Raw genomic sequence first — 27362 nt, 5'->3', positions numbered from 1 at the left:
AAGGATTCTGAAACTTTGTCTGAAATACTTTGGACATGTTGTAAGGGGAGGAAGTCCTTGGAGAGGGATGTCATGCTTGGGAGGGTGGAGGGACAACACAAGAGAGGAAGACCTTCAATGATATGGATTGATTCAGACACTGGGGTAATGGGGGTAGGTGTGTCAGAGACAATAAGATTGGCACAGGATAGAGTAGGGTTTAGGGCTTTTGTACATACGGTCCCTGTGAGTCACAAGTGACAAGATAGCACATAACAACAACAATAGCAACATATTTTTATATCTTCTCTTATACTTAAGAACCAAGTTAGATTTGTCACTAATTGACAACCGAGCTCCTATGAGCGAATGCCTTTCCTCTCTCTTCCTTCCATGCCAACCAGAAATGGCTACCTCTCATCCCGTTTCTCACTTCTTTCAAGTGCTAGTCAACAATGGCATCTGGTAACTAGGAATCACAAAACAGGGAAGAAGTAGGAGAAGAGTTGAAAGGAAATTAAAAGGATGAAAAGAAACTGGAGAAGACAGGAGTGTAAAACTCCACTCTATACAGTTTCACTTTCAAGCTCCTGGAAGAGCCTCAAAAGCAGACAAAGGAAAGAGAGAATAACCTTCATTTTATCTGCATTTCCTCACTCCTTCTAATGTTTATTATCCCCTCTACATCTCTGTCACCACTTCCAGAACTTCCTGCAGTTTTCCTTTTCCACCCCCCACTCCTCTTTTATACCACAAATCCTATCTCTTCTGACTCTTCTAATTCACATCCATCTCACCCAAGGAGCACCATTGCCTGATGACCAGAAGTGAACATTGCTAGATTCTGTCACCACCACTCAGCTTGTGAAGGCATATAGTGCCTCATTGCTAAGAATGAACAAATGCCTTCTTCAAAATGGAAATACAAAGTAAAATTTTATATAGAAATATTCTTGGGCATAGTTGTTGCTGTGTTGTTATGTGCCATCAAGTCGACTATGACTCATAGAGACACTCTGTTCAGTAGCTCTGAGACCTTCTCTGTCCTGAGCCAATCTCCCTGTCTCTGACACAACTATCCCTATTACCCCTGTTACTGTGTCATTCCATCTCATGTGGGGTCTTCTTCTCCTGCACTGTTCCCTTCCAAACATGATGTCCTTCTCCAAAGACTGATCCTTCCAGGCTATCTGCCAAAGTATGTGAGATAGAGCCTTGTCCCCAAGGAAGAGCTTGATTTCACCATCTCCAGGACAGACTTGTTAGTGCTCTTGGTAGACCATAGTATGTCCAATACTCTTCTCCAGAACCACAACTCAAAGGCGTCAATTCCTCTTTTATCATCCTTAATCATTGTCCAGCTCTCTGATGCACAGTAAGTAATTGCAAAGACCATGGCCTAGATCTGGTGCACCTTAGTGTCTAGGCTGACATCATTGCTGTTCAGCACTCTGGAGAGGTCCCTGACAGCGGATTTCCCCATTGTAATTTGTCTTTTGGTTTCCTGACTGCTGGCACGAAGCATGCTGATTGTGAAACTGAGCAAGCTGAAATTGTTAACAATCACAATCTCTTCTCCACTTATCATGATGCTTCCAATGGCCCAGTGGTGAAAAATCTCCATTCTCTTGATGTTGAGCTTCAGTTCATATTAAAGACTACAGCAAATGCTTCAGGCCATCCTCAGCTTCAGCAAGCAAGTTTGTGTCATCTGCATAATGCAGGTTGTTGTTGTTAAGTCTTCCTCCAATCCTGATGCAACATTCCTCCTCTTAAAGTATAGCTCCTCGAATGATCTGTTCTGCATACAGATTGAAAAAATTATGGAGACAGGATGCATCCCTTCCACATTCTTATTTTAAAACCATGCAGAGTTTCCTTGCTCTGTTCTAATGACTGCTCCCTGATCCAACTATAGTTTTCACAAGACCATAATCTTCTGGGATTCCCACTGCTATCAAGGTTAGCCACAATTTGTTGTGAGTCATACAGTCAAATGCCCTTGCTTAATCAATGAAACACAAATAGACATGGCTCTGGTACACTCTACTTTTACCCAAGATCTATCTGACATTGACAGTGATGCCCCAAGTGCCACAGCCTCCTCTAAACCCAGCTTGTATTTTTGGTAGTTCTTTATCGATGAAGTCACTTTTGGATAATCTTCAGCAGGATTTTGCTTGCCTGTAATATTAGTGATATTGTTTAATAATTTCCATACTCTGTTGGATCACCTGTTTTTGAAATGGAATAAATACGCATCTCTCCTAGTTTGTTGGCCACTTAGTTGTCCTCCATTTACCTTGGCACAGCCTCCTGCTAACAACATTGATCTTGAGATGTTTTCTGGAATTAACCTTGGAACCTAGCAAGGATTATATTCTTTCTATTTAATGTCACAAAAATCCGTTTTAACTCATTTCAGGTCTATTCTTTCCTTTCCTTGGAGCCTATCTGTGTAAAATCCATACCCACTGTCATCCTTGTATATTCTCAGGGAATACTTCATTTACCATCCAGTTCCAACCATTCAGGTCTTCCAATGCGGTCCATGAAACTCGTGGTCTCATTAACAAAGTCCCCTACAATCTTTATTTTTATTTGCTATTTTTTTAATTAAATTAATTTTTTTTCATTTTAATGAACATCTACAGAGATTTTGGAATTCTATTCATTCATTGTTGCACCATTCTCCTCACCCACCCTACCTTCACCTCTCCCCTCCCCCACCCCCATTAGCTCCTCTCCTTGAAAAGCAAAAGAAAAACGCCCTCATTCTGAGTTGTCCCTTCAGTGTATCTTTCTAACTGGAACCGGAGAAGACTGCATTCCCAAACACGTTCTCTAGGGGGTGATGTTTTATTCCCTCACAGACAACACATACCACACAATTGGAGGCATTTGACCTCTCTCATACTTTTTCAATGCTTATCCCAAACATCTCAAACCCAAACCACATTAAAAGATATCTTCAGATCTCACCACCTGATGCCCACTCTCTGGAGCTGTCCACTATTTTTCTGGTAATACCACCCCTTCACTGTGATTTTAGCCCCTGGATCACTATTTTTTTTTCTCTGCTACACCAACCACTGGGCCAATTGACAACAGGATAGATGGAGAAGAGATTGAAGTTGTTAACAATTTCAGCTTGCTTTGATCCACAATCACCACTCTTGGTATCAGCAGTCAGGAAATCAAAAGACAAATAGCACTGGGAAAATCTGTTGTCAGGGACCTCTCCAGAGTACTGAGGAGCAACAATGTCAATCTAGAAACAGATGCACCTTATCCAGGCTGCAATCATCACAATCACTTGCTATGTATCAGAGAGCTGGACAGTATTAAGGATGACAGGAGAAGAATCAATGTCTTTGAGTTATGGTGCTGGAGTAGAGTCTTGAACATACCATGGACTGCCAAGAAAACAAACAGGTTTGTCTTAGGGAAAGTGAAAACAAGCTTCTCCTTGGAGGCTAGGAATTTGAAGCTCCATCTCACATCCTTTGGGCACATGGCCAGGATGGTCCAATCCTTGGAGAAGGACCTCATGCTTGGAAGAGTGGAGAGACAACACAGAAAAGGAAGACCTGAATGAGATGGATTGGTACCTGGAACAATGTGGGTAGGTATGTCAGAGTCAATGAGACTTAGCTTAGGACAGGGAAGGGTTCAGAGTTGTACATAGGGTCGCTATGAGTGGCAGGTGACTCAACAGCACATAACAACACCTCATTTGCTGATAAGGCAACATCCTAAACTCCCAATTCCTGCCATGCCTCCCTTCCACCCGACTTCACCCCCATTCCCATGGTCATGCCTGGGTGGTTGTCTTTGTCCATTAGTGTACCACTTGCCTAAACTCAAATTTTATTTTCATCTTCATCAACATTTTCAATAGTTCAGCATTCTTTTCTCTAGACCTTCAATACAAATGACTTCTCCACCTTTCTGAAATGCTTTCCTCCTAAACTCCAGCAATTTTTCATTTTCCATCATCCTCTCACATCCTTATTTGTGTCTTGATGTGTTTAGAGTCTATAACCAACGCCAACAAGCAATGCTGTGTCCACCCCCTCTCTCATACGGTGCTTGTTTAACAAAGCCTCAGTTCTGGTTAAATCCATTTCTTTTTCACCTCTTCCCTACCCTTGAGCAACTACACGTTAGGTATTTAAAACCACACAATAACCCCATCTTTTTTTTTCTCCCTCCCTTGAGAGATGGCTATTTCAAATCTTCTATCTCCTCAGAAACTTCCTTCTCTAAAACTCCTAGCTGTTGGTCTTGCTTTCTAGGCCAGTAATAGTAATAAGAATATAAAATATTCATCTGGCTACTACTCTCTTTTTAACTTATCTTCATCACGATTATATTCTATGCCCTTTATTTGTTTTACTCTAATGTAAGGCCTATACCTAATTTCTTCTTGCTGACTTAAGGATTCCACATTATTTCCCAGTTTAAAGAACAAGCAAATAAAATCTTCCTTTGGTATTGCCTTTTATAGTTAAAATTTGCTTCTTTCTTATAACACAATTCCAAAGTAATATTGCCTATCCTCTCACCTCTGTTTTCCTACATCTTAATATTTCTTAAATGAAGTTACTCTCTCCTATCAGACTCACCTTTTCCAATCAGCTGAAGAAACATGTTCAAAGGCCAACAGCTTTAATGTTGCTGATTTTCGTGGTCAAATCTCAGTTGTTCTCACTTTCTTCTTTTTTGACACAGTTCTTGACTTGGCTTTTAGGATATCCAGCTTCTTTTACATTCTCTACTATCTCTCACTATTCCTTTTTTAGAAAATGACTTTCCTCTTGTTGCCTAGATCATCCCCAGATCTTCTGTTTTCATACTTTCTTCCTAAATAGTTTCATCTGTCCTACAGTTTTAAATAGTATCTCTGGGATAATGACTCTAAAATTTCCAGTTTCAGGGGTATTACGGCTTACCAAACATTACCACTTTGAGATGCTGTAGTTTGTTAAGGTTGAGTCCAAAGCAGAGCTCATGACTCCTTTCTCTGGCCCCCATTCTACTTGGGAAAGTCTCCCTTATCTTCCTCATTTCCTAAAGCTGCACAACCTCCGATCTGGTAGCCAGCCTTATTTACTCACTTTTTCTCCTTCCAACATTCAATCATTCAGGCAGTTTTATTGTCTGTGCCCATACAATATATCCCAAACCAACCATGTCTCACCCCCTCCACCTTAGTTTAAGCCATCATCATCCCTGCCTTGACGATTCTAATAGCTTCCTGACGGTACCTCTTCTTCCCTGGTGGCCTCTCTAGGATCTCCTTTTCACATTGCAGCCGGAGTGATCTTTTAAAGAGATGTATTAGAACTTGTTCTTCATTTGCTCAAATTCTTCTCATGGCTTCCTGTGCTTTCATCACCAAATGCAAAGCCCCACATTGGCCTACAAGTACCCTGCATTCTGACCGTGAAATCTTTGATCTTTGTGCTGTCGCCCCAGCCTTCTTGCTGTTCTTGAACATGATTACCTCCTCAGAAGTCTAAGACGTCATGCTTTCCTGCCTCACTCCCTGAAAGGCTCATTTCTGAAGTATAAATACTTCAATGATTTGCAGAAGATATCATCAAGAAAATGACTACCCTGTTTAAACTGGTCTCCCCTGTCCAACTCTACTTCATTTTTCTTTAAAACAGTCCTCAGATTAACATTACATGTTTGCTTATTCATTTCTAGACAGCCGCTTTGTCCTACCTATCAATATATTCCATAGCCAAGAGCATTTCAAACATATAATTGGTATTCCATATATATGCCTGTGCAACCAATAGTTAGTTATGTGTATAAGCACATACATATATAACCATATGGGTTTACCCCAGTGGTGAAGTTTGGTGCTTATATTTCAGTACTTAACTACATGTACTTGAATATAAACAGATTTTTAGAATTGAAGCTTCAGGTGCTTTAGATAATCATCATCTCAGGTGGTACGTGCAAAATGTAATACACTTGTTTGCTTCTGTTTCTTGCTTTGATGTCAATCTGTATGTAAAAGAAGGTGCATTCTAATACCTTGGAGGTATTTTTGTGCTTCCTAAACTCAGAGAGGATAAGCTAGTTAGCTAGTTCCAAGGATTCTTATTTCCCACTTTGGCAAATGAGCTTGTGATACATCTCAGCAACTGTGCATTCCCAAATATACACCCAGACCTTAGACAGCGTGCATGAGACAAACCTAGTGTCCTAACTCCAACTCTTATTGTAGAAATTGCTGTTGTTTCTAAGGAAAGAGAACAGATTATACCACTATTCGAGTTCTTGAACCATTAGTGAAAGTTTTTTAACCAGAAAAAAAAAGGCACAAGATAGTCCCTGGAATTGTTAATTTTTAAACAATGGCTCTATGTTTTTATAAGATTTTTAAAAAACCAAAAACTCGGTGAGCTCTGGTGGCTTAGTGGCAAGAAGCTGCAACTGCAATCTCACAGATGCACGGTTCGAATCCACCAGATGCTCTGCTGGAGAAGGAGGAACATTCTCCTCCTGTACCACTCAGATCTGATTTGACTGTTCACAAAAAAAAATAATGAAATAAAATAAATCCAAAAACAAAACAACCAAAAACTCAGATCTTTTTATCCTAACCCTGTGATAAACCTAGTTTGCAAAATATATTTGCTTTTATCAGTATTGACTAATTTTTTTAACCCCAACTCACTTGAAAAACAAAAAGAGGGAAGGAATAAAAACAGAAACATCTGAGGTAGCACGTTTCTCCTTTTCCTGACTTATGGAGACATTCCTTGTGTGTAATTTGCTTTTTATAAACCCAAGAACAGAGCCATCTTACAAAGTACTATAAAATATCTAGACTAACAAAGATATCTAAGTTCTAAGTGTCAAATCTATTTTTGCAGGAAAACATAGTACCAATTTTGTCAGCAGATATGATCCTCGATTTAATAGTTGGATTCAACTTCCACCCATGCAAGAAAGGTAAGTGTTTCATTTTTGTGTCTCAAATAAGTGTGGCTGCTTTCCAGGAAGCATAGATTCTGAATGGTTTTCCATGACAAGGGGCGCTAGACAGTTAGTGAAAGATGTCTGTGGCAAAATACGAAGTCTGGTTTGGCCGATTTTAAATTAACTGCCTGATTAACTCAGTGGAGAAAACTAGTCATGTAATTCAACTATTTGTCCTCATAATGGAACAAAAAGGGGTCCACTTGACTTCTTTTACTTCATTGTTGTTGTTATGTGCTGTCAAGTTGCTTGCAATTCATAGTGACTCTATGTACAAGAGCCCTAAACCCTGCTCCATCCTTTGCTAACCTCACTGTCTCTGACACACCTACTCCCACGACCCCAATAACTAAATGGACCCATCTCTTCGAGGGTCTTCCTCTCCTGCACTGTCCCACCACCCTCCCAAGCATGACTTCCCTCTCCAAGGTCTGGTCCCTCCTCGCAACATGTCCAAAGTATGTCAGATGGAGCTGCAGAATCCTTACCTCCAAGGAGCTACATTGGTATTTTGTAAGCAAGCAGAACACTAGCTATGCTGCTGCTCTTGGTGCTAACGCATTTAAATCCTGAGGTTGTGGACTGGTCTGAAGGTGTGCAGGTGCCCTGTGTACCTATTCAGCTGTTCTCTGCTGAAGGCTGGAGGGCTCGGCCTGCAACTGAAGACTGGTCTTCAGTCCTCACTGCTCAGGCCTTTGAATGAATCAGAACAACCACCGAATGGTCTTAAACTGTCTTTTCAGTCTTTTAAAAAGTGGAAATAAGATTGAAAGAAAATAAACAATGCTTTTCTTCTTTAAAAAAACAAAAGCAATGTGTACCAAAAAGAGCCCATATAATTTTAGGACTGTCTAGTACAAATGTTGTTAGATGCTATAGAGTCAACTATGACTCCCAACAACCCTATGAACGACAGATTTGTACCTGGGCCTGGCCAGTATCACCTGCACATATCTGTAATGTACTTGAATCTATTGCACACCCCAAGAAATTGTACTAAATCAATTACTATCCTGACAAGCTTCTCAGTGAGCCGGTAGTACCCTGATGTCTTTATCCTTTGCACCTCATGTCTCTCTTTTTGAGGGGTTATTTCTTACTTGCTGTTTCTGCAGCTACAAAACTTTGTGCTTTAATTAAAACCACTCACAAAAGTTTTCTTTCAAACGTTCTTTAAGAAAATAACCATCAATGATACGTTTGAAGTGTCAGCATCCCATCATAAGGGTCCCTTCCTGGGGGCTGAACACCATGATAATTAACCTTCACGCCTTCGGCTTGGGAAGCATAACTCACGTCGTGGTCAATTATTTCACTGTAGAGCCCCTAAGGATGGGAAGTGTTGCTGCAAAACCTAATTAGTAATTTTTTAAAAAATGTGTATTGTTTACTTGATAGTCTGTAATGACTTCCTCTGAGGCGCTATGGCCTATCATGGCAGGGTCCTACTTAGACAATTTTTAGCAGCTCATTGACCTGATAAAAAGACCTGCCATGGTCCGTCGGCGCCCGGCAGCCACCGATGACAGGATGGACTGTTTAACGTTTCTTTCTAAGTCATTATGGTATATCATGTCAGATCCCTAGTAAAAGAAGGAGGTTTTTAGATTTAGAACAATCAACTCGATAGACCAAATAAAGAGCTCCTTACAGAGCTGAGTGGGAAAAGGCCGATCTCACAAATGTCCGGTCAATCTTCTAGCTCGGGATCTCCTGTGGCTTGGTTGACCCAGGCGGCAATCCATAACATGAAATGAAATTCTGCTGTCATGACAATGCTTCCATTCCAAGCAGCAAGTCAGAGCTGTTATCAGTGCGGATTAATTGGGAGTTTACAAATGACAAGTGGGAATTAAAATCGAGTCGACGTTATTTAGCTTGGCAAAGCTTCCGGAAACATGAACTCAGTTTTTCTTCTTATAACTCATAACTCAGTCTTCTGACAAGTTCCCCACAAAACCTTTCTTTTTTTTAATTTTTTTTTTTATTTTGCAGATATCAAAATGCTGAGAGATTGACTTATGCTGAAAAGTCAGTACTTGTTTGAGGAGCTTAAGTCACTTGTGGGGTAACCTACTCTCTAGTATTCAGTAGATTCCAAGGGCACCAACCTAGTCAGGGCCTTTGACGGACCCTAATGAAAGTACAGGAGACACTGTATATTCAGTAAGGAACGAGTAAAAATGATCCCTACTATTACCAGACTAGGGGACCAGTTCATGACCTGCATGCTTGCTGGTTATATATTTTATCAAAAGAAATGATTAATCAAAAATATAAACTTAAATGTGTTGATAGTAAATTGTTTTGATCCCAGGTTTTGTATCTGACCCTGCAGCATGAGGGAGAAGGCAAAAATGAAAGATCAAGACAACAGAAATGTTTTAGTAACAAGTTTTCCCTTAAAAACAAAACCCCAACAAAAAACACCCTCAAAAACTGTTCAGGCATCATTCCTGTGAAAATCGTGTGACTAGTCCAAAGAAAGAGGGGAGGGGGCTAAGTTGAGGACAATAACAGCGAAAAAGTCTTCTTTTCACAGAATAAATAAAAGGCTTGAAGCAATACATTTCAAATGTTTCCAAATTTAAATATTGTTGTTTGTAGCTGTCTTACAAGAAATCATATTTTAAAAATAAAGCAAAACAAAACAGTTTTTCTTAGTGGTAGTGGAGATGTTCTTAATCAAATAATGGAAGTTTAAAATTCTAGCTTAGAACAGGTTAGGGTAACTCAGACTTGTGGCACGGGGGCCATATGCTAACCATGTTAAGGGTCAGTAAAGATTTGTGTATTAAACAGAATTCAAAGCATTGTTAGCAGTGCTTAAATTTACCTCAAACATTGACTATTGCTCTGGCTGGGGATAGGGCAACAAGAAAAGACGGACAACTTCAATTACATATAGTGTAATATCACCGTTGTTGTTGATTGCCATTGAGTTGAGCACGATTCATAGCAACCTTATGAACAAAAGGACTGAATTCTTTCTAAATCTATTGTCATTTATCAGAGTTCATAGATAACCTTTCAAAATAAACTAGCTGAAATTAGGTTAGTTCTTCCCCAGGGAAGCCTAAAGGACAGCCAGGAGACCAGTCCCAGGAGAGACCTGGTATGGTAAAATTTTACCCTCGAGCAAAGGTTCACAGCTGCTGACAGACCATTAACTATCCAGTGTTTCTATTAGTGCATTCCGTGAATCGTCCCTTTAGGAACACAGGGGAAATAAGTCAAGAGCTCAAAAACCTTTCTATAGGAATTTCCACGTAAAAAGGCACTTTCGGTCAGAAAGTGAAACCTAGTGCTTTTTTTCCATTTAGATCCTAACAGTGACACTGTGTGGATAAAGCTAGGAGTACACACACAGCATCAAATAGAGAACATTGTGTCTACACAGAGCAAGTTCTGACAGGGAAACTTCGTGTCACAGTGGGGAAAGAGATTGGAAAAATGAGACAATGGTAATTCAGGCGAGATAAAAAGCAATCCAGAGATGACAGGGACGTCACTCTCTTGTTCATCAACACCCAAACTTAGTTCAGTAGAGGGCTTTTGGAGTTGACATGACTAACAGGTATTTTTCTCTCCTAAACTAGTACAGAGAACTCTCTGTTGACACTTGACTACTCACAGAGACCATGCATTTTAAAGAGCACTTGTTGGTGGAATAACGAAATTAATTATTATAGAAGCTCCAAGACCAGTCATAGAATCATGAGGGCTACTACCCTACTATTGTGACAACAGTTGAAAGAAATATCTGTGTTACTTTGTTGTTGTTATTGTTGCTTCTAGGTGCTGTTGAATCAAGTACAAGTCATAGTGACCCTATGGACAACAAATCTGAATCCTGTCCTATCCTGTGCCATTCTCACCTTGTCTGATACACTTGAACCCATTGCTGCAGTCACCGTGTCAATCCACCTCATTGAAGGTCTTCCTTTCTTTGGCTGACCCTCCCTCTACTCTTCCAAACATTATATCCCTTTCCAAGGAATATCTTCTTCTAGTAACATGTCCAAAGTATGAGAAATTAAGCTTTATCTTTCTTTCCTCTGAGGAGCACTCTGGCTACACTTTGTTCCAAGATATACCTGTTTGTTCTTTTAGCAGTCCATTCAGTACTTTTTTCCAAAACCACAACTCAAAGGCATCAGTTCTTCTTCTGTCATCCTTATTCATTTTCCAGCTCTCAGCTGCATAGCAAGTGATTGACAAGATCATGACCTCAATTAGGCACACCTTAGTCTTCAGAATGGCATCATTGCTCTTCAGTATTTTGAAGAAGGTCCCTAACAGTAGCCTTACTCAAATCATTATGTCTCCTTATGTCCTGAATTCATTAATATTTTCAATCCTTTCTCCATCTATCATGATTTTCCCTACCTCAGTGGTAGGGACTCCCCCCGCCCCCTCCCCCGCACCTTAATGTTGAGATGTAATAAATATTGAAGGATCTATTCTTTCATCTTCTATGGCAAGCACTTCAAAGTCTTTCTCATGTTCAGTAGGCAAAGGTGAGTCATCTGCATAATATAGATTGTTGATGAGTCTTCCTTTGAACCTGGAACTGATTCTTCTTCATAGAATCCAGCTTCACAAAATATTTATTCAGCATACAGATTGAATATATATGCAGAAATGATACAACCTTTATGCACCCACTTCCTAATTTGAAACTATTGGAGAAGTACATCATGCTTGATAACGGTGGAGGGACAATGCAGGAGAGTAAGACCTTGGATGAGATGGATTGACACAGTGACAGAGGCAGTTATGTTGGACAGTGAGATTGGCTCAGGAGCAGGACAGGTTCAGAGCTATTGTACATAAGGTTGCTATGAGTCACAGGTGACTTGAGGGCATATAACAACAACTGTGTTCGCTTATTCCATTTGGACAATTGCTTTTTGGTCTAGGTATAGATTTTGTATGAGCACAATTAAATGTTCTGGGCTTCCTACTCTTATCAATGTTAGACATCAGTCTTTCTTCTAAACGGAACATACAACCTTGAGAAGATTAAGACACTAGTACAGTACTGTGCTCTACCATAGTCAACAAACCAAAAAGAATTGGTGGAAATCCATATAATCAAGAACTGTTGGTGATGAGGGAAGAAGTTCAAGCTGCACTGGAGGTATTTTTGAGAATCAAGGCTCCAGAAATTGATAAAATACCAATAGAGATGTTTCAATAAATGAATAAAGACTGAAAGATCTGTGCTCATTAGTCTATGCCAAGAGATTTGGCCAACCAATTGGAAGAGATTCATGTTTGAGCCTATCACAAAGAAAGCGGATCCATCAGAATGCCAAAATTATTGACAATATCATTAGTATCACCTTCAAGCAAAATTTTGCTGAAGATAATTTTAAAAATGGGTGCAGTGATACACAGAGTACTATCAGAAATTCAAGCCGGGTTCAGAAAAATCATATGGAACTAAGGATAAATATCATTGCTGATGTCACTTGGACCTACGTTGAAAACAAATATTAGATAGATGTTTACCTGAGTTTTAGTGACTATGCAAAGACTTCTATATTTGTGGATCATAACAAATTATTCATCTGAGACTGGGAATTCCAGAATGCTTAATTATGCTCTTACTGAACCAGTGCTTCAAACGGAACAAAGGATCGTGCATGGCTTAAAATTAAGGAAGTTGTACCTTAGAGTTGTATTTTGTCACCATCTTTATTCAGAATATGTGCTGAGTCAATATAGTATGAGAAGTTAGTCTAGGAAGATGAGTGCAGCATTTAGAATTAGAAGCAGACTCCTTAACAGTCTATTATATGAAGGCTACAGAATTTTCTTACTGAAAAGATAGAGGACTTGAAGCACAGATGAAGATAGTAGACTACTATCTACTATATGAATTATACATCAACATAAAGAAATAAAAAACTGGATCAATAAGCAACTAAACAGCAATGTGATAGATGGAGGAAATAGTAAATTATCACGAGTTTTACTGGATTGACAACCAATTTAAAAAAATAGAAACAACAGTCAAAAAATCAAATTACACATTGCGTTGAACAAATCTGTGACAAAGACCTCTTTAATATATGAAAAAGCAAGGACACACACACACACAAAAGTAAGGACATCACCTTGCGAACTAAAGTGTGCATTACCCAAACAATAGTGTTTTCAGTCACTGCATACACATGTAAAAATTGGACAATGCGTAAGGGCGATCATGGGAAAACTGCTGTCTTTGAAAGGATATTGGATATAACATGGACTACTAAAAGAACAAACAAATCTGTCTTCAAAGAAATATCAAACTATCTCACCCCAGAAACATTAGCAAGGTTCAACAGGGCAGCAAAAAGCAAATTCTCATTCACTGCAGAGGGGAACATAAAATGGTACAACTATTATGGAAGTCAGTCTGCTGCTTTCTTAAAAAGTTGACGCAGTGGCTGCAACAGTGGATGGTGTATTAAAAAAACAGAAACAATTGCAGAGGTGGCGCTGGGCTGGGTAGTGTTTTATTCTATTGCACTGTGGTCTGAAATTTGACTCGCCTGCTCTTTGTTTTTCATCATCCCAGATTTTTCACAGCACATTTTTCTTTCAAAGACATAAAGAGAGTTTAAAAAAAGAGGCCTCTGGTGGCCTGGTGGCAAGAAGCTGCACTACAATCAGAAGGTATATGGTTTGAATCCCCCAGCTGCTCCTCAGGAGAAGGATGGGCAGTCTCCTCCAGTGCAATTATTAACTGCCTCGGAAACCCCATTGGAGGGTCAGCTGTGGGTTGGTTCCAACTTAACCATACACAGCAACTACAAACATAACTGAAGTATTATATTTAAATATACTTAATAATTCATGAGCCTTTTGAAAAAAACAAATAAAAACATGCCACAACAGAATACTTCACTATCTACAACAAAACATTACTTCAGAAGATGGCAGAGGATAGGACAAGGTTCAGCTCTTTTTTCACAGGAACACTATGGATTGTAGTCGACTTGCCAGCACCTAATAACAAACATAATAATACATCTCTTATACTGACAGTACAGAATTTAGCCATCATTTAAATGTCATTAGCAAAAGTTCATATGAAAGCATCTTTAATCTGATTTTTCTTACCTTGATAATATTAACTGATCTTTCTTGAGAATCAAAATGTTAGACACTATTACAAACACTTTATATTTAAGTTCATCAATAACCCTTTGAGGAAAATACTATTTTTTATCCTCATGTTACAAATGAACAACCTCAAGCTGAGAGGAGTTATGGGTCAAAGGTTACACCCTTATTAAATACTATAGCCAGGCAATCAGACTCCAGAGACTAAAATGTTAGTCAAAGAAGCCCCATAAGTTTACCTGAGACAAACTTACAAGGCTCCCCTTCTTGCTACTGACATTGCCCAAGAATTTTGATGTCAATATTTTGGAGACCATCAGCTCAGCAAATGAGCATATGTTCTCTGTCAGGCTTGACACTTGATTACAACATATTTATTGGATCCTCACCAATGGGCCAATAGAAAACAACATAATAGATGGAGAAAAGATTAAAGTTGTCAACAATTTCATCATGCATCCACAATAAACAGTTTCGGTACAAGAAGTGATGGGATATATTGCATTGGGAAAATCTGTCAGTCTTCCCAACATACTAAGGAACAATGATGTCAGTTTAGGACCAAGATGCACCTGATTCAAGCCATGGTCTTTTTCAATTACTTGCTATGTATCTGAGAGTTGGACAATGTCTAAGGATGACAGAAGAATCAATACCTTTGAGTTTTGGTGTTGGGAAAGATTAGTAAATGTCCCATGGACTTCCAAAAGAACAAATAACTGTGTCTTGGAGAAAGTGAAATCGGAAGTTCTTTAGAGGGAAGGCTGGCAAAATTTTGCCTCACATACTCTGGACATGTTGTTAGGAAGGGCCATTCCTTAGAAAGGGATGTTATGCACAGAAAAGTGAAGAATTAACAAAGAGAATAAGACCCTCAGTGATAGACTGACACAGTGACAATGTCAGAGATAATGAGGATGGCACAGTGTAGGACAGGACTCAGATTTTCTTTTAATAGGGTCTCTATAAGTCATACTCAACCTCAAGGCACCTAGCAAAACCAACTATTTACTATTGGGCTATATATTAGCCTTGTGAAGTGTATTATTCTAGGAGCAACAGTAAGAAAACAATGCATAAGTTCAAAAACATGGTTATAGGTACACACTAATCTTTTTTCTTCCACATTTTTTGTTTGTTTTCGATTTGAATAAAGTTTTCTTTTTCAAAATGTACAGTTGCTTAGACCTGTTCATGCATCTTCACCAGAAGGTAGGGCATCACCACGCTTGGTGTTCCTAGTATAAATTACTTGAACTCTGTGCTTAGAAACCAGCTTGAATAAGTTCTTTACATAGCAGGTCCTGCAGGGCACCCCTGGTCATGGAACCCCAAATCTGCAGTCTCTCAGAGACAACAGACGGGCTATAAGCATATAGTTGGGTACTTGTTTACAGAGTTTGTCATGTGTGGCTTTGTCAAACAAGAGTAGGTTATTGAGCTTGTCCCAAACTTTGCCTTTGGGCCACCTCTCTTTGGCCCTGTCCCTGGATTTGTTCGCTGAGTTCAACTCTCTGGCATCTTTCTTTTTCTCATCATCCTTGGGCGGCATCATGAAGCTCAGAGAAGAGCTACCACAAGTGCAGCCTTGTTGGAACAAAAAACTACCTCCACATTACTGAGCACTCAGAACCTTCAGTCTCCCTCAGTCTCCGTATCTTACTAGTTACCGAGATATACAGATTCCTTTAAAATCCCTTTAAGCCTTTCTCCATTTCTTCTACTGATACTGTCACTCAGGCCCTCAGTATCTCACACCCAGATTCCTGGTCTAGTTCATAACCGACCCTTTATTCCTCTACCCAGTCCCTTCACATAGCTTCAATCTTTTGCCTTTGAAAGTGTTTCAAGTCATGGAAATGGGTTCAGAAAGTATTCTCCAGCCTTTTAAGCACTAGCATCAAAAGCTGCTTAGGTGAGATCCCTATATAATTGGTCATAAAAAAGCAAAATGTGACCACTGTGTCCAATTCACAAAAGTTATTCTATTTGCTGTAGTCCTGAGGGATAAGAAAAAGAAAAAAATGATCATTGAAGAAAAATTTTGATGATGTAGTTCTCTTATAAATTGGGAACAATGACCCTTGAAGGGCCATAAAGAAAGTGAATGTCAAGATAATTTATTATTGTTACATTATCTACCTCATTTTTCACTGTGTCTCACTAAGCTATGTGAGCCTTACAAGGTACCAAATATCCCAAACATTAATGAGCACTTTAACAGTGTATAAAGACAAGATAAAAAAAGGGCTGAAACAAAGACCTGATGATTTTCTTCTTTGCTATGACTTTCAGATCACAAGCGTCAGCCATATGGTTAATACATATGATTGCTGTACATTATCTCAGTATCACAAGATGGTTGTGTGTTTAGGTGCTAAAAGTTTCTGTTTCTGAAGCACAAGGTGTGTCCTTTCCCTGATTAACCAAGTGACCCTTATCCTTTTTCCTTTTGTGATTAAATGGATTAAATGTACGGTGGGTTGTTATTTTCATTACAGAAGAGCCAGTTTCTATGCATGCCGGTTGGACAAACATTTATATGTCATTGGGGGAAGGAATGAAACCGGCTACTTGTCCAGTGTGGAGTGCTACAACCTAGAAACCAATGAGTGGCGTTATGTATCTTCGCTGCCACAGCCTCTGGCCGCTCACGCAGGCGCAGTACACAACGGGAAAATCTACATTTCAGGCAAGTGATTACTCCACTTTCCGTTTCCAAGTTCACGCAGTTCCAGAGCACTTTTCTTGATTTATGTGTCTATGTTTAATTCGCAGGGGGCGTTCACAATGGAGAGTATGTCCCCTGGCTCTACTGCTATGATCCGGTAATGGACGTGTGGGCTCGTAAACAAGACATGAACACAAAGCGAGCAATCCACACCCTGGCTGTAATGAATGATCGCTTGTATGCAATTGGGGGAAATCATTTGAAAGGTCCTCCTTTTATTTCTTTTTATTTTTTTTTAATCACAATAACATTTGCGTTTCTTGCTAAGGGCATTTCTCGTTAGATAATCATAGTTAGCCAAGTAAAAACTATGTTGACCAAATAAATTCTACTCTGTATAAATTAACAGTATCCCTGGGCAAGCATTTCTTTTGTTTCTTCTGCAGATAGAAATATTTTTTAAGTTTCCCAGCACATTAAAGAAATGAATAATGAATTCCATAGAAAAGTAAAAAACAGGAACATTAATAACGGTAAAGCACAAACAATTTGTTGTAGCAGTGAATTCACTGAAATAAATTAGCCCGTCACCAAAGTGGTGGTAATGGATTCTTTTTTATTCTCAGAAAAATAACTTTTTCTAACAGTAACCACAAGGAACTTTAATTCTGACTGCTAAAAGACACTAACACGTGGTCTTTCTTGGTAGAATTTTGTATCTAAATTTAAAATTGTTTCCTTTAAGATTTGATTATCTGAACTTCTATGATTTTCAAGCTATTTGCTTTCAAAAATAAAACTTTATTTTTTTTTCGACAGTGCATAGTATTTTAGAGCTATGTTTTGACTTCTCTGCTTCCCACTTAATATATTACTAAAACTGTTTTGTGGTGATAATGGATGGAGCAGTCCTTGGAGAGGGACATCATGCTTGGAAGGGTAGAGGGACAGAGAAAGAGAGGAAGACCATTGTTGAGACGGATTGATTCAGTGGCTGGGGTTAATGAGGATGGATGTATCAGAGGAAGTAAAGTTGGCATAGGATAGCAGGTATCAGGGCTATTGTACATAGGGTTGCTATGACTCCCAAGTGACTTGGTGGCGCATAACAACAAAAACAAACAACACTAAAACATGATGATTGTGATAAGTGGAAAAGACAAAATTATGTAAAAAAAAAAAAAAAAAGTCTGACACAACATGTCACAACACGTACTATATATGTCTTGGGACTTTTCCAGAAGGGAATTTTGGCTTCATTTACCATAATTCAATGGTATGAAAATGTTAATTCAGATCGTAGTTCTAGAAATCATGGTCTAGAAGGCCTGCGTTGAGTTTGGTCTCATAGCTGACCCTCCATTGGGTTTCAAAGACTATTGCACAGGAAATCATTCAACTGAGAATAAAACACTTAAATTGTTCATTTGCTCTGAGATATTTTACTACTAAGTCTGAGAGCCATGGCAAAGATGAATGGAGGGCTGGGTGGAGGGGCTACAACACTCTGAGCACAGGCTGGCCCCATAGTGGGTGAAGACCAGTGCCCACACGTGCCCACTTAAGCAGCAGGACCTTGTGGGTACAGTCATGCTCTGCTTCAGCCCATAGGGCCCTGGAAAATCAGTTAACATATGTAGTAAATGAACTTGGCACAGAGAAGACACTAATTTCCTCAAATGATACCATTCAAACTTCAGAAATGGGGATTTTCCCAAAGTTTCCAGCCTGAGTAGGTATGCTACCAAAATTGCTGCCAAAAATATTAGTGACAAGGGGGGAGAGAAAAAAGAAGAACGAACTGGGGAGGAGGGTAGAGAAAACAGTGTAACAATGAATGAATGAAAACCCAAAATCTCTGTAAATGTTCATTAAAACTAATAAAATTTAATAATAATAATTAAAAAATCAGTGACAAAGGAAAAAAATACAACACAATGTTGAAGTGACTACATTGCTCTTTAGTTTCAAAATCCACACAATTTCTTTTATGTGAGATGCTATGGCCTGAAATAACCTACATATCCATTTAAGAGGAAAGTTCGTTCTTTCTGCTCTTTCTTAATTCATCATTTTGAAAAGACTAGTATGCTTGTTAGTTTAACATGTGTGCTATAATCGTCAGCTAGTAACTATCTATAGAATGCATGTAACTGAAAAAAGAAATAAATAACTCGTTAAAGATTTGATCTGCTTGATGATCATGAAACTTCCACAAAGAATGTTTGAACCTTTAAATTCAAGGCAAGGCTCCAGTAGAATTAAGAAAACTCATGTAGTCACTGTAGCCTGGTTATTACCCTGAGGGAGCTCTCCAGCGTGATAGTCCAGAAAGGCTTGTACCATGAACCCAAAAGTCTCTGAAGGTTCGAATCCACCAGCAGCACCACAGGAGAAAGATGGGCAATATCCTCGTGTGGGTTTTACATCCTTGGAAAACCCAGTGGAGAGTCAGCTATGAGTCAGTTCTGACTCAAAGGCAATCTGTTTGAGTTGCCCCAGCTATGGAGAAATGTGACCAGAAGTGGGAAGAGAAGTCCATCAATGGCAATAACTCAGCCCCTAATGTCAAGCCATGATCTTTAGTAGATATTTGAAACATTTCCCATCACTGTAGCTGTTTATAAAAACACAGTTCAGCTGCGAAAAAGATAAAAGGTAAACAGCCTAATTTTCACTGTATTCTTTTGAGAGAAAGAAAAATAAAAGTATTTTGAATGTTAAATATTTTTTTAATTATTTTATTAGTATTGTGTGTGTGTGTGTGTACCATCAAACTGGATCTGACTGGTACAGGAGGAGATTGCCCTCCTTCTCCAGCAGAGCATCTGATGGATTCGAACCGTTTACCTCTGGGATTGCAGTGCAGCTTCTTGCCACTAGGCCACCAGAGCTCCCTGAGAGTTAAATATTTTTACTGAATGTACCCTGGACTGCCAGGAAAACAAACAGATCCATCTTGGAGAGGATTAAACCAAGCTGCTCCTTGGAGGCAAGGATTCTGGGGCTTCGTCTGACATACTTTGGACATGTTGCCAGGAGGGACGGGTCCTTGGAGAGGGACATCATGCTTGGGAGGGTGGAGGGACAGCGCAGGAGGGGAAGACCCTCTATGAGATGGATTGATTCGGTGACTGGGGTAATCGGGATGCGGTGCGGTTGGCGCAGGATAGAGCAGGGTTTAGAGCTGTTGTGCATAGGGTCGCTATGAGTCGGAAACGACTCGATGGCACATAACAACAACAAAAATATAATTTAGTCTTCAGAACAATGACTGCTAAAGTCTATTTGTTTGGTTTGCAATCTACTTACAGGTTTTGTGACTTCCACTAGTCATTAGATTTCTCTATTCCTCCGTTTTCTCACCTGTAAAGTGAATATAATGAGAGGAACTATCTCATCAGGTGATGAAGATGCTTAAAAGAGTTTATCTCTAGGAGACATTTTAAAAGCACTAGCATATTATAAACACTATCAAGTTCTTGCATTAACCACATATTGTACTCAGAAAATCTGCTACTAAAAGCCTCTTTTAACTGTTACAAGACAAAGTTACCATTCTTACACGATTTCATTTCGCTTACTTCACTCAGGTTTTTCCCACCTTGATGTCATGCTTGTGGAATGTTATGACCCAAAAGGCGACCAATGGCACATTCTCCAGACCCCGATTTTGGAGGGCCGAAGCGGCCCCGGGTGCGCAGTGCTGGATGACAGCATTTACCTTGTTGGTGGCTATAGCTGGAGTATGGTATGTGCTCACCTTTGTTTAATCATTCATCATAAACTAGTCTGTGCTAACTTTGGCTAGCTCTGGTGGCCTAGTGGTAAGGAACTTCCCTGCCATCCCAAAGATATTCAGTTCTAATACACGAGCTGCTTGCTCCACAGGAAAAGGATGGGCAATCTTCACCTGTGCGATTAACTGCCTCTGAAAACCTCTGAAAGGTAGCTCTGAGTCAGTTCCAATTCAACAGTACACAACAACAACAACATGTAATGCCCATATCTTTCTAAATTTTCCTTATTATATACATCAATTCAACAATTTCTATGTATACACTTCATGACATCGATTATAATCTTCAAGTTGGACATCTATTCTCGCCTTCCACTTTGGAGTTGTTCCTCCATCAGTAACATAAATTCATTGAGCCCTCACATTCTTACCTAACTTTTGGGCTTTTTGTGGTCCGTTTCATCCCATAGAGAGAGTTCTTAAAGGAGCCTAATGCTCAAGGCAGACCTCTTTTAACTAGTTGAGCTAACCTGTTGTTTACTTTTAAGATGACTTCAGGGAATATTTTTGGGGTTAGCATATCGTGTTTATATACAAGCAGTAAGTTACTCTAAGTAGTAAAATAAAGTCAGTTAGTTTGTCCTAGAGCTGACTTGCTGTCTGCTCATCTGTAACACAAGACATCATAGGTCTCTAGTTTGAGCCTATTCTCATGTGATTTTCATTCTTTCCTAATTAGAAGTCAAACTGAAATAACGTCATGTGTCCTCTTGAATTTTTCTGAATAGGCACAGTCAAACCATTTCTGACCTATAAGGAACGTGAAATGGAACTTAATTGTTCAGTGCTCTTGAAGTCTGTTTGGGAGGCGTAATTTACCATTGCTTTCTCCTTTTTTATCATAAAAGTTTTCATAAAACATACACAAAAATTTAGATTAGAAGTGTGTTTCTTTTGCCTTGCCTCCAACTCTAATGTCCATAAAGAATTTGTTTACTTCATCTGTCCCAACTTTTTGACATTTTTTTTTTTTTACTTTTTGACATTTTAACCTAGCACAAATCTCAAACATCATCTTATTTCACCTTTTTAAAAATAAGGCAAAGTTCATTTTAATGCTTTACAGTATCAAAATTCATGTAAAAATTACACATGGAACACCAAAAAAAGTTATTCCTTATTTACTGATTTTTTTTTCCTTCCACTTTGAACACTGAAGAATCATGTCTTCACTTAAAAGTTTTATATTTTAATCATTATGGATTTTTACATTAATTTTTAATTTTAAAAAATCCATTAAAGTGTTTAACTTTCATATTAATATCTAATATTACTTAATATTTGGGGGGATTTTTTAATAAAATTATTTTTCATTGAATCATTCATGTACATTTTGTCTTATAGTATTAATTGCAGTTGATGAAGGCCCTTTAGCACAAGGTCTTAGCAAATCCCCCCTGTGCATTTGCCTTTCCCTTCCCATCCCTCTGCTCATCTTTGCTCCCCTCCCCCTCCCTTTCCTGTACTTATCAATCCTCCACAATTGTTTCTCTGTGTCAACTTTTTCTTGGCTTTTTAATTTTCACTCAGTAAATCATGTATATCCTGTTCCACACTGTTAATTACAATATACAAAATGTCTAATCATTAATTCACTTCTAATGCTTGCATGTAACTCAACAAAGAAATAATTCACTTATGTAAGTACCTTATGAAAATCAAAACTAACAAAATAAACAGTAATTTAGTTCCATCCTATCCATACTCACATTTTTCCTGTTGACTTGAGCGGGTTGGGGGGAATGTGCTTTTCAAGTTGACATGTTGAAATCAGAATACAAGTGCAACTCATATTTGGCCATTATATTTCTTTAAACACAGTAAGTCAAAGTCATAAATTATTATGCTCAATGGGGAGGGGAGAGCTCTGGTGACTCAGTGATAAGGAACTGCACTGCCAGCACAAAAGTATGAGGTTCAAATTTGCCATCTGCTCACCTGGTAAAGGGGCAGTTACCTCCCATAAACTTTACAGCCTCCGAAAAATGACTGGAGAGACAGCAATTAGTGAAGACATAGCAATTGTCCTTCTAACCCAATGGTAGTGTCTCTCTGGTGGTTCAAATCCACCAGCACAGGAGAAAGATGGGCAACCTCTTCCTATGGGATTTATCACCTCAGAGAACCTGCTGGAGGGTCAGCTATGAGAAAGTTCTAACTCCACAACCATGAGTGACTGAGCGAGTTAATCTATAGAGTTCTTCTGGAGTTTCCCAGCGACTTCTTTATGGTGTCACATAAAACAATCTACCTGCACAGTTCCAGTTAGAGCTAAAGTTCTAACTGAGAGTTAGAAATAAGATTTTACTGCTTAGTTTGGGTGTTTTTTTCTTCTTTATTTCTGGTGATTTTTTTTTTAAGACAAGAACACCTAATGAGGTCACTAATGGAGGAGATTGCCCATCGCTCTGAACAGCTGCTGAAACCTTGAAGCTACCACCAGAGCTCCTTAAATCTTTTATTGTTGTTGTTGTTGTTATTATTACGTACTGTTAAGTTGGGAACAACTCATAATTGACTCTCATAGAACCAGCTCATAGCTGATCAGCAGATTTTCAGAGGCAGTAAATCACCCAGGAGGAGAGTGCCCTCTTTCTCCCAGGAACAGCAGATGGATTGGAGCTGCGTACTTTATTTTTTTCCTTGTTATTGTTGTTTGCCATTGAGCCAAAATGGACACGTGGCTGACCCTCCAGTGGGTTTTAGAGGCAGAAAATCACTTGAGAGGAGATTGCTCATCTGACTCCTGTTGATGGAGCAGCTGGTTGACTTGAACTGCCTTCCTTTGGGATTGCAGCACAGCTGTTTGTCACTGTTGTTGAGTACCATCGAGTCAGAACTGACCTGTAGCTGACCCTCCAGCAGGTTTTCAGAGGCAGTTAATCACACGGGAGGAGGCTGCCCATCCTTCTCCCATGGAGCAGCGGGTGCCTTCGGGACTGCAGCACACAGCTCCTTGCCATACTTTAAAAGAAACAACAGCCACCAAGTCACAGAACTTAGAATTGTTAAGCAAAAGCAGAGGAGGTGACTTCTTTCTAATATCTGTGGATAAATAATGCTCTCGTTGTGCTTCTCTGAATTCCCTTCTGAGTGTTCCTTGCTCTGTCATTACAGGGAGCCTACAAGTCATCTACAATATGCTATTGTCCAGAGAAAGGAACCTGGACAGAATTAGAAGGAGATGTAGCCGAACCTCTCGCAGGTCCTGCCTGTGCGACGGTAATCCTGCCTGCCTGTGTCCCGTACAACAAATAACACCAGGAAACCCTAGAATGAACAGTGCACATTCTAGGAAGCAGTGACAGGTGACGTCGCCATTATTATAATGGAACAAGGCGTTGTAATAATCCAAACTGCCGAAGCTCACCCTTGGTTTCTGATGACTGATTCACAAGTAACCACAAACGAAGTGGCCTGTTCTTTGACAGGTAGTGTGTCTGTAACTCAGATCACACCAAATTTCCCGGTGGTGACAGACTCTTCCATTCCAGACTGGTTTTAATACATCCCAGCTTTACAAAAACTTCTCACGTGGATTTTAACTTTCCAAAGGAGAAAGATAAAACACTGAAGACTTCCCCCCAGAGACACCTCAGATCAGTGTTGTGCATTGTAGTCTACCTGCATGTGATCTATGTTGACGTTCCGGGGATATTGTGTTCATGGATGATTCCGACTTTGACCCACCTGAAGACATATAGAGCATTACAGAAATTGCCACATGATTCTGCATTTCTAACCTTTGGCTGTTTCACAGACTCCATAAGCAACGCGGTTCTAGAAAATCGTAAGAGGCAAGAGGGGTATTTTCGTCTCTATCCATTTTCATCTTCTCTACCTTCTGCCCTTTCAGCATGCCATGGGACCAGAGAAGACAAAGATGGCTCTTGTAGTATTTGCTTTCTGCCCCACTGATTCTAGACTGGTTAAGAGTCCTAATTCCTGTGTTCTCAATCTTGCCTGGAAGGTGGGAGCGGCATACATGTGTCAATGCCCAGTTTTTCCAGGCTCAAGCTTCCTCGGTTTTTGTAGTGTCGTGGTCCATAAGAAGCTGCCATGCTAACCTTAAAGCAACAACTCTTTGGCATTTTGACTCCCCCAATGGCTCTGAAGGAAAAAGATGGGCAATCTCCTCCTCAGTGATTCACAGCCTCTGAAAATTTGCTGGACGGTCAGCGATCAGTGTGTTCAGAATCTACGGCTCTGAGGTTTTGTTAATTTTAAATTGTGGACCCACAGGTTATTTGACGGACAAATTTAGTCAGACCATTTTCTGTTAATTAGCACAATCTAATCCAAATTTCTTATTGTTATGTATTATTAAGTCGCAATCAAGTTGTTGTTGTTAAGTGCCATTGAGTTGAGTACGACTCATAGCTGCCCTAAGAACAAAAGATCTGAACCCTCATCAATAACTATTATCGTTTCTCAAATGTTCATAGAGTTTCCAAGTCATGACTGGTCCTAAAGTGGGTTTTCAGACGCAATATATCATCTGGGAGGAGATTGCCCATCTTTCTGCCAAGGAGCACCTGATAAATTTCAACTGCATGCCTTTGTGTTGGCAGCACAACTCCTTACCACTAAGCCACCAGAACTCCCTAATAATTCAGAAAGCTCAGAAATTGATTCTTGAAATTTAACAACAAATAGAATGCATGACTTCTTGTAAATACAAGCTGTGTTGGTTCTGTGTCCCCAAAATAAAACACACCATTAATTAAAAGAATGCTCAGGAAAAACACATGACTTACCCTCAAAACTCCTTCAATCCATTATATCTTCTTTCCTACGTCTGGCGGTGCCTGAAACTGGCTTAGTGGGTATGTGCTATGTTCTCATGAGGGTCATGAGGAAGACTGGAGCAGAAGGGCAGGAGAGCATGAGCTGGTCTGATTGACAAATCAATGGACAAGATTGGCAGGAACGTGAATTTGATTTTCAGTCTCTTAAAGAGCTTAAAATAACACCACTTAGGAACAAATAAAAGCATAAAATATTCTTTTAAACTACTGAGAGATGTTGCTGAATCCCACCGCAAATGTACCATTCAAAACATGAGGAAGCCACAGATTAAAATACCTTGGGGATAAGCTTTCACTGCAAGCATGTGAAGATGGAGTGAGAATACTAGGATCCAATACCGTTTCTACAGTAAAGTGCAATCTTCATTGTTTTTGTATTTATTCGTATGTTCAGATCCAAAGGATCCGTTGTAAGATATATACATATATAAATATATATGCGGTGCAATCAACTTTTGTTTCTTTTTCCTTGATAGCACATGAATATATAGAAGGAAAGTTACTGTACTTTGAAGGGGAAACCCCATTTGATATCATGAAAAGAATAAGGTCTGATCAGTATTTTATTGTCAACTGTCACCATTTCTTCTGAAAGTCACACTTTATATGAGAATATTTACTTTCCTTAGACAAGTCCTTCATTTACTTTATTTTTAGCCAACATAGAAAAAGCACTTATGAGAACTATAAGTAAAGCTTATAGTTTTTTTCAGAAAGACACAACATGTTAGAAAGTGAAAAGTGAATAAATAATTCACAAAGAATGTAAATTTTGTACAGTATTAGAATGTGTAAATGAAGCTTGCTTGGAAGGGGAAAACTTTAAATAAAAACTTTATGTACTAATTCTACTGTCTCATTTATTCCTACTTATAAAACATATGCATAAATCTCTGCATCATATCCTTGAAGATCTGTGATATGCAAATGCCTAAATATTTGTATTTTATAGATATGCTTTGCAAGTTTTTTCTAATAACAATAGTATGTAAACACATGTAATATGGATAATGCTCAAATTTATAGAATTTTTCTTTAAAAAGTGTTTTGACTTAAAATTCAAATTAGTTGAATCTCATCTGTTACAATCAGGAATAATTCATCCAGGCTCTAACAGCAAAATATTTCTAGAAATTACTATAACTCCCATATGTGCTAAGTAAGATGCATTTTCTAGATGCTATGTGGATTAAATCAATTATCTAAATGCAAAGGTTTTTTTTTTCTCTTTTAAAAATCTGACAGAATTTGTGCAGAGACAGGAGTGAAGAGTGAGTCCTGAGAGTGCAATGGTTAAAAGCCTGCCTGATATCAAAAGGTTGGTGGTTCAAATCTACCTAGAAGCTCCACAGGAACAAGGCCTGGCAATCAGATCTCATAGAGATTCCAGCTTAGAAATCCCTGTAGGAAAATTTTGCTGTGCCAAATGGGTTTCCTATGAGCCAATATTGACTCAATTGCACTTAATAACAGTAACACACAGAGAGCGGGTAAAGGAGGCTAATAGGGGAAATTGAGGCATATAGCTAAAATAACAGGTGGGAAGTCAGTCGTGCAGGCAATCAACTGAAGAGCATCCAAAGCTAATTCTCGAAGCCTTCAAGCCAGAAAAAGTTTACTTTAATGCTTCCCCAGTCAAATCTATCATCAGTGATGGTTAACCTCACAATCAAAGGGTCTTTTGGTCCTCCCAAGGAGTTCTTTAAAGCAAGAGTAATGAGGTTGTTTTGTTCCTTTGCTGGATCTCCATTTCTTCATGCTGATTTTCCAACCACCACCAGCCCACAGCTGCTGAGTTGATTCCAGCTCATAGCCACCCTCCACTGAGTTTCTGAAGCTGTAAATCTTAGTGGGAAGAAATAAAAAAAAAAAAAAGAAACTATTCTTTTCCCAGTCCTTAAGAAGCATCAACTTTAAACCCACTGCTAAGCTTCATCTTGTCGTATTTAGCTGGTTAATACTTAAAGAAATTTAAGCTGGC

At 39.1% G+C, this 27362-nt stretch overlaps 1 protein-coding gene across 1 annotated transcript in view; it reads left to right on the top strand.

Moving 5' to 3' along the window:
* The window catches only part of KLHL14 (kelch-like family member 14), a 155750-nt gene extending 131157 nt beyond the window's left edge, over nucleotides 1-24593 (top strand). Inside the window, exons 5-9 of the mRNA XM_006889162.1 lie at nucleotides 6879-6957; nucleotides 16605-16795; nucleotides 16882-17040; nucleotides 20368-20525; nucleotides 23691-24593. Coding sequence (XP_006889224.1) covers nucleotides 6879-6957; nucleotides 16605-16795; nucleotides 16882-17040; nucleotides 20368-20525; nucleotides 23691-23831 — 728 coding nt within the window. The 3' untranslated portion in view covers nucleotides 23832-24593. The remainder of the gene's footprint in view (nucleotides 1-6878; nucleotides 6958-16604; nucleotides 16796-16881; nucleotides 17041-20367; nucleotides 20526-23690) is intronic.
* Nucleotides 24594-27362: the final 2769 nt, after the last annotated feature.

Source organism: Elephantulus edwardii, unplaced genomic scaffold (assembly GCF_000299155.1).
Source record: "Elephantulus edwardii isolate Elephantulus edwardi_28Jun2011 unplaced genomic scaffold, EleEdw1.0 scaffold00076, whole genome shotgun sequence".
Classification (NCBI taxonomy): Eukaryota; Metazoa; Chordata; class Mammalia; order Macroscelidea; family Macroscelididae; genus Elephantulus; species Elephantulus edwardii.
The sequence above is the reverse complement of the archived record's forward strand: the minus strand, read 5'-3'. Positions and strand labels throughout refer to the sequence as shown.